This window comes from Phaethon lepturus, unplaced genomic scaffold (assembly GCF_000687285.1).
Source record: "Phaethon lepturus isolate BGI_N335 unplaced genomic scaffold, ASM68728v1 scaffold53342, whole genome shotgun sequence".
Taxonomy (NCBI): Eukaryota; Metazoa; Chordata; class Aves; order Phaethontiformes; family Phaethontidae; genus Phaethon; species Phaethon lepturus.
Genome location: NW_010523684.1, coordinates 29,928 through 38,440, shown reverse-complemented (window position 1 = coordinate 38,440; position 8,513 = coordinate 29,928). Strand labels below are relative to the sequence as shown.

Genomic DNA, 8,513 nt, shown 5'->3' with positions numbered 1-8,513 from the left:
TGCCTGCTGACACAATAGGCAACCTGTCATCCAAACATGTTTTGTCTCCAGCTGTTCCTCCTCACTTACAGAGAGATGTAGGTATGACATTTAGCTTTTGCTTCTTTTCAGTTAGATCATGAGTTGTGGGATGGCAACTGCAGGGATCTCTGACTTGTCAGTAGAGGTTTGTCATGTTCTCATGATCTCGCTAGCATATTCTCTGAGTTGAAATGGGAGCAGAATTCTAATTTCGCAGTCACCGTCTTGTGAAAGTTTCTTCTCTGACTTTAGCTTGTAACCCTTATTGTGCAGTCTGGCAGCCTTGCTATACATAAATCATTAGCTAACTTGAGTATTTTATTACCATAATTTTTTTTCGAAAATATTCTCTCCTTTTCTGAAGCCAAGAAGCCAGATCTAAGCTTTTATGAAGCATGCTGTTTTGATTGTCGTCTATTCACTATTTCAAGGTGGTTTTGCTATGACAGCATTAGTAGCTTCAGTATATCTGTCACTGAAATTTGTAAATGAGTTCTGTGAACTTGGTTGTATGTTCTCACTGAGAATTACATTCCAGTTTAGAGATGAGGCCATGAATCTGCTCATGCAAATCACTGTTACGTTGTGGTTTGGTTTTGGTTTTCTTAATTATACTTCCATTCGCCCTGAGGTCTTACATTAACACTTTGTTTAATATGTGAAAAGCCAGAGCTCAATTTTCCTGGAAGCAATAGCAAAACTTCCACTGACTTGGGTTATATTTGAATTTCAATCCTAAAAAAAAGTTGATTTGTCGAAACAATATCATGCTGGATGACATATTTTCCTTTTCAATCATGGCTTCTTAGGACACATGGTCCTCCCATTTAATCACCCTTTGGTCCAAATGTGTTTGAGTATTTTATTCTCTCTTTTCATTTATTGAAAATACACTTGCACGGATTTTTGTTTGTAATACAAATGTTAGAAAAAGTAATAAATGTTATGCATAAATTGTATTTACTGCAGTTGTTTTTGATCACTTGCAGGTCTTGACAGCAAAAGAAAGAAAAACTCAGATAGATGACAGAAATAAACTGACTGAGCATTTCATTATCGCACTTCCTATGTTGCTATCAAAGGTACATTTTTTAACAAAATAAATCTCTCACTGGTGTTTACAACTGTCTTTAAACTTTCATTCTGTAGTACAGGTGTTTAGTTTTACTTCATTATTTTTTTTGTTTTGTTTCAATAATGTTCTAGTATTCCGCTGATGCCGAGAAGGTTGCAAATCTCCTGCAAATCCCTCAGTATTTTGATCTGGAAATCTATAGCACAGGCAGAATGGAAAAGGTATAGTACATTGGGCAAGAAGTCTGGTTGCTTTCCAGTATCTAATATACTATTCTAGTCACACAGTACTGTGCCTTTATTTGGCATATTAGTAATCTAACCTTGATTTGGTGTATTCCTTGAATGACTTTTTCTTTGAGTTTCATTGTTCAGGTAAGGTGAAAGCTGAACTTCTTTTCTGATCTACAGCATCTGGATGCCTTACTGAAACAGATTAAGTTTGTTGTGGAAAAGCATGTGGAATCAGATGTTCTCGAAGCCTGCAGCAAAACCTACAGCATACTCTGTAGTGAAGAATATACAATCCAGAACAGAGTTGACATAGCCCACAGCCAACTTATTGATGAATTTGTGGATCGATTCAACCATTCTGTAGAGGATCTGCTGCAGGAGGTTTGTTTTCTGATTTCTTAAAATGAATTTAGCTAGACTACCTGAAACACGCTAAGATAACCTGCAGAAAAACATTCTTGCCAAGTCATGAAATTATCCATATGAAGACGTAGTGCAGCAGGAACTATTTCATAATTATTTGGAGCTCTTCCTCCACGTAGAAAATCCCTTGGACTAACCATTAAGCCTGCAAAGCATTGATGCTGTAAAGCAAAGACCACGGGACAATCCTGCTTCTGAAAATTTAGTCTAGTGTTTAAACAGTCCACATAAGAAATTAAATGGATGAATGGGTGAAAGCTGATGAAAAATGCATAGAAAGGTGCATTTACATAATGCTTGTGGTGATTCCAGTAGTCCCAAATGGATATGCAGGCAGCAGAATCAAGATTGGATTATGTCTTGAATGGAAGAGAGGATTAGTAAAATATGTATAATGGCATATTGAAAGAGCTCTGGAAAGAATGAAATAAAGATGCAAGTCTGAAATGTGGAGGTACCTGGGATTTACTTGTAAGAATTCATCCTTCTAAATGCATAAGACAGAATACATTAAATAAGAATAGAAACCTTACTCACTTTTCTTGCTTTCCATCAATTTAACTTCACGTAGCACTACTTAACTTGTTGTAATTCTCATGCTTTTTAAACATAACTTAAGGGCTGCATAATTTTTTTTCTTTACTACTTTTAGTCATGCACTGCACTGTGGCAGATACATTGAATTTTTGATATACATTAATAGAAAGTTAAGCTACAGTCTCTATTTTAGAATTGCATATTAAAGAAAATAAGCTGACACTGACTCGCCATTTCTATTATACTGTCTTGTCATAAGACATTATGAAAATGTCTCCTTTCAGCTTTTTCTCATAGTTTTATCTTGGAACTTTGAAGCAAATGCCATGTTCCTTCTCTCTGGAGACAGTCGTGTAACAGCCAGTGTAACAAACAGAAATCAGGTCTGTCTGAGGACACGTGGCTTTTTTGGAAGAGCCCCCTTGAAGTTTCCATGATGTTCAGCTGTGTAGACATTATTCACCCGTGGATCCATTCAGGGATTCAGAGGTGGCATTCTGTTGCCTGGATAGTTTCACCCAAGGAAAGATCCACTCTGTGTTTTATTAGTATTGCTGAGACACCCACAAATAATTTTTTCAACTGTAATCCCAAACTCAGTTAGCAAATACAGGAACACTTAGATTCCTCCTGCTGTACAGCAGCTGCTCTTTCTGGGATTTACCCATTCTCCTCCACACAGCAGCTTTGAAAGAGTCGAGACAAGAACCATTTCTCTGGTTCTGTGAGCTCCTTTTCTGTCATCCACATACCCTTCTGGAAGCTAGCAGTCCAGTTAGTGTTGAGTTTGGTTTACTATAGCATCACTCCTCTTGTTCTTGGATCCTCTGATCCAAGGAGAAGCAGTTCTGTCCTTCCCTTTGCTACTTTGTGGTCCCTAGCTGTATATTTTTAGAAGCCCTTCTTTGGTAGTCCTCTTCCACAGGCAGTGTGGTCTCTGGCGCTCAAAGAACCATGTTCCAATACTACAAGCAGTAAAGATGAAAGTAGATTGGAAATCTACCTCTCTTCCACCCCCAGCCCACATTTCAGATGCCAGCAAAGCATTTAGGTCCAGCTGTTTTAGACTAGGGATACATGAATGTTGAGAGGGTTCAGAAAACACACTCCGTATTTTTGGTACACTGTACAGGCCTGCAGTCCTGTCCTCTCCCTTTCTGACACTGCTTGAAAGATCCCTCCGGCCTCACCTTTTTTGCAAGGAGAGTAAGGTGAGAGCAATGAGATGCTGGGATTCATAAATGACCTCCCACCAGTCTTCTCAGGAGAAATGAACTAGGGGAGAAAAACATTTTTCCTGCAGTTTTCTTTTATTACTAACTTGTTGGATCAGGAAGCCAGTAACTGCTTATTCCCACTCCATTTCCCTTCACTTCTCTTTGCAAGCAGTTTCTCTTTATGCAGTACTCCAGCGCGAAAAGGCCTGAAGGGTGCACTGAGACTACTGGGCAGAGAACAAAGACTAGGCTCATGAAGGAACATGAACCAGTGATAACAAAATACTTCTGCTGTATCCCCTTCCTTGGCCCAGTTGGGAAGGAGTAAAGAAGTGCAAGCCAGGGCTTAAGATCCTTGTGTATACTTGCTTGCATGAGAGAGAGATGAGGACTGAGGATTTTGGAGAAAAACTGTGTCTAATAGTCATATGAGAACTGAAGAATTAAGAGTTTTAGATCCCTAAGGAAAAGGGAGTGCGGAGGTCAGACGTGTGACATAGAGAAAGATGTGGAGACAAAACCAAGACAAAAGTAGGAGAAAGCAAGAATGGCAACAGCGGTCGCAAGGATTTAAAATGTTGGCCTTTGTGATATTCTTTGCTGGGTGATACTTGGTAGAATAATTAATTTTAATAAGTCTATTTCATAATTTTAAAGAGATTTTAAATTTTAAAATGTGCATACTTGTACCCAAGAAAGTATCTTACTGCTTCATGGCTTCCCACTAGGTTGATAAAAACAGAAACATTGATTGACAATTGCATCTGAAGGCAGGAAAATTGTTAAGCTTTTAGATGGAAAAAAATTATCAAAATGAAATGGAGAATTGTTGTAAGTGGGTTTCCTGTTTCAGAAAGTTGCTGGAAAAATTAGGTTTCGGAAGTACCTTACTTCCACTTGTTTCACTAAGAGAATTTGCTATTCAGTTTGCATAAAGTATTAAGATAATGGTATTTTAAAATGCTAGCAAGAAAAAAATTAAATTTAAATGTAAAGTTTTGATTGAATTCTGCAATATTTATTCTTGGACTGTTGTTTCCTCAGATTTGTAAAATCTAAATTAAGAAAAAAAAACACCTTCCATCCAGTTCTGAATGTATGTCAGTCTGTGCACATAATGTGATTGTCATGCATTACGGTGTGTAACACAGCGAACAGCAATGAAGGATATGAAAAGAAAGAAATTTTCTCACTGACCATTTTAAAAAACTTGCTGTTGACATCTGCAGGTTTCTGGCGTGGAGCAAGGCAAGCATTTGGCTTTATTCTTGTAGCACATTCATCAGCTGATGGTTAAAGCTGGTGGTTCAGTCCTTGTAATATAAGGTAGAACTCAGATTTTATTCTTGGGAATGATTTCTACTGCTAGAGGATACTGGTTTGAGTATTAATACAGTGATACTGCTGAATATTGTCAGCTGATCGTGCTTATTTCCTAGTGCTATGCAATGGTTATTTAATTATTATTATTATGGAATCTAGATAAAAGTCATTGGAAAATTTGGAGTTGGTTTTGGTGTCAATATGAACCCTGAAAGAAATCTGCTCCTCTCCGTGCAGTTACGTATTCTGCTGGATTGCTGAACTCCCTTAATGGATTTCCTTTCATTTTCAGGGAGAAGAAGCTGATGATGATGACATATACAATGTGCTCTCCACATTGAAGAGGTTAACCTCTTTTCACAAGTAGGTGATGTTTGTTTTTTTCCCCTCAAAAGTGTACAATGTTAATTTGTTCATTTCAGCAAGTATCAGTTAATGTCTAGTGTTAAGAAATGAGAAAATATATGGCCTGAAATATGAAACAGAGATTGATGAATGATCAACGGTATTTGTCAGTATCACTGTTTGGATTAATCTGGGACCTTGCTTAGTTAATGCCATTATTTTTACAGATTTGATTTGCCAGTTGCCTACCATCCCTTGCACTAAATGCTGTTACACCTATGAGTGTCTTACTAAAAGTCATAATAAGTTATAATAAGACTAAAAGTCATAAGCCTGACAGACAGTCAATGCACAAGGGATGCTTCTTATCTCTGGCACCAGTGGATGCAAGCCAAATCTGTGCTTTGAGCCTCAGCTTAGGAGAGCTCTGAAGGAAGTTGTTTCTCTCAGTTTCTCAATGCCTTTGAGGTATTTCTCCTCAAAATTATAGAAATTAGTAGTAGTAATAATAATAATAAATAGTTTATTGTAAGAGTCTGGAAGATGAGTTCTCTTCCTGCAGAAATGCCAGGAATAGTTTCTCATTAAATTGTTAGCAAAGTCTAACTGTGTGGATTGCACAGAAACTCCTTCACTAAGCATGAACCAGCTCAGTGGAGCCAGGCAGCAGCTTTTCAGGGTCCTGCTGCTCTCAGACCTACGGGCACTCTCATAACTTGTAGAGCAACCTGGAAAATTTCACTTGAACTGTGGATTTTGGAGCATAGCACAAAGACCTAATCTTCCCCTCCTATCAACTGTAGCAAGTAATGGCTCCTGGTCAGCATGTAGGAAAGCTTCATATGCAGATGGCTGAGAGCCACAAATCATTTCTTCTTTATCACAAGATGTGAGAGGACCTTGCTTCTGCTGCCTCTTTTATACAAATTGGGTTTAGTGATTTCATTTCTCTCTTCTTTTGGTGCTTAGTCTTCACTTATCCTGGATTCTGCATTGGATCATTGTATGAAACGGTTTTGAAATATCTGCTCTTTGTTTCCATTCAACAAGAGTCCCACAGAGATCATTAAATCGCTACTAATTTCCGTAGTGCAGCAGGCTGACACATGTGCAAATTAGGTTTTCGGTCTCCCTGGTAACATGCTGGAGCCACTTCTGCCTTTCCTGAGAGGACTTGTGAAAGCTATAGTTCACATCCAAGAAAGAAGCACAAATCTTCTTCTTTCCCAAAAAAAAGCAGAAGTCTTTTGGGAGTCTCCCATATGCATTTTTTCCTTTAGGGTTCCAAATCTCTAGAGAGTTAATTCAAACTGTAAAGAAAGCTTTGTAGAATGACACACAAATCGGTGCCAGGGACATCTACCTTCACCTTTAAAAAACAGGAAAGAGAAAAGAATCAAAGCTGAAGAGCAGCTGTGTATAATTTCTCAGCTGATTGTTATTTATGATTATAGTTCAGTGGGAATTTCTAATTAATATATGCTTGCATATAAAGAAGTAATGAAGTCTTTTCATTACTCTACTGAATGTTATGTCTGATGTGATTTCTTTGTGAAAGGAAACAACCATACCATCTGAGACAGAATTTTTGCTGAATCTTTAGCTTTGAGATTAGAATCTTCAATTCAGAACTTGCACTGAGCATTCTCATCTCAAAGAACAGTGGCTGTTGTCTGAAACTGTCATTGCCTCTCATCACCTGGCAGCCAAAAGAAATCAAATCAATGGAAGAAGTTGAAATTGCAGGCTGACAAGTGATACCTTTCAGACTTTCTAAAAGTGCACTGATAAAGTAGTTGCTGAGGCTTTGAAAAGAAAGAATTCCCTCTCTTTTTCCAGTGAGTGAAACTCCATTGTACCTTATCTGTGCCTGTGTTTCCTTGGTAGTTTTCCTTTCTTAGGAAAAAGAAGCCCAGCAAGGTGGAAAAAAAACACGGCAGGGGATTATCGAGCCTTCCAGACCAAAAAGCTTCTATACTGAGACTTCCCAAGCCTGGGCTGATCCTCTTTCTGGGAAGGTCATGGCAATAAAAGGCTCACAGCACACTTTTAAATTCATGTCTTTTCATCAAACAAGGGTATCAGTATTCCAATACAAATGAAATCCATCATTACAGTGTTTCCTTCCAAGTTTTCAGAATATAGTAATAAATTTTCTTGAGGTCTTCTGAATAGAGCACCTGGAATCACACCAGGGTCTCACTGATACTTACAGCATTTTTGTCTGTCCTTAAGTACACGGAGACAATCTTTCTGTACTGACTCCGGCCCAATTCAACTGAGTTTTCACACATAACACATCAGCACTGTAGCAGTTTGTGCTGCAAAATACCAGCATTTCTTATTTAATTACTTCAGTTAATTCAGAGCAAGACACATGAATCTCGGGCATCACCTCTATTACTCTGGATGTACCCTTTGACGCTGTCTTGTATATAGAACATTGTTTCATATTTAGAAATCGGGATTGTTGGTATCACTGTCCAGTAGTCTTCAAACATGATAGGGAATTTGATTCCTTCCTGCCTCCACACTGACTTCATAAGCCTGCAGCGGCTATAGTAGCTCTCCAGATACGTGTCATGTTTTTAGCTGTATAAACATGATCAGTCAGGATACTTCCCAGATAGATAAATTCATGGTCAGACCAGCAGATCACTTCCTGTTATAGAAACCCTTTGCTTAACCTTTTTTCCTGTAGTTGACCAGTACATCCTTCAGACTGAGTTACTCAGAAGTTCATTATATCCAGAAGAAGTAGAAACAATGATAAATGAAACCTCCATAAAGAAATTAGACTATCTAGCAGAGCTGTTCAGAGCCCAAGGTACAGCTTCTGTCACTTTGTGCTGCTTTAAAAGGAGAAGCAGTTTTGTGGGTGGAGAGATCACCTCTTCAAAAAGCAAGTTTTCTAAGCTGCTTCTTGCCATGCTGTCAGAAATGCTGTGAAACTGGTACCTTTACTTCATCTGACTACTTTCTGGCAGAAACGTGCCCCAGCAGACAGTGCTATATAGGGATGAAAAGAAGCCTTCGATGAAATGTTGGTCTGTGTTTTCTGTAATCCATGAAAACTCTCTGACATGGAAGGGACTAAGGGAAAATTCTGTGTTGTGTGAATTTTCATTCTAGGAGCATCTATGTTAATCTGAACCTCTGTGGAGAATTGTATTGTGTCCAAGGTACCTTTATAACTATCGTTTTGATTGCTTCGTAGTTCAAAAGAGACAAAGGTGTACCAGAATATGCCTAAATTTAATGTGGAGGCTCTTCTTTAAGGACATTTATATTGAGAAGCTCTATGCAACTTGTGTATAGTTAGAATTTTTCAGCTCTGGA

General features: G+C 38.3%; 1 protein-coding gene across 1 annotated transcript in view; it reads left to right on the top strand.

The window, feature by feature from the left end:
- Positions 1-8,513, top strand: part of LOC104616983 (cohesin subunit SA-1) — a gene marked incomplete at both ends in the record, with an annotated part of 40,509 nt that overhangs the window by 3,292 nt on the left and 28,704 nt on the right. The window contains 4 exons of the mRNA XM_010282171.1: positions 1,011-1,103; positions 1,228-1,317; positions 1,507-1,710; positions 5,122-5,192. Of these exons, the coding sequence (XP_010280473.1) occupies positions 1,011-1,103; positions 1,228-1,317; positions 1,507-1,710; positions 5,122-5,192 (458 nt within the window). The remainder of the gene's footprint in view (positions 1-1,010; positions 1,104-1,227; positions 1,318-1,506; positions 1,711-5,121; positions 5,193-8,513) is intronic.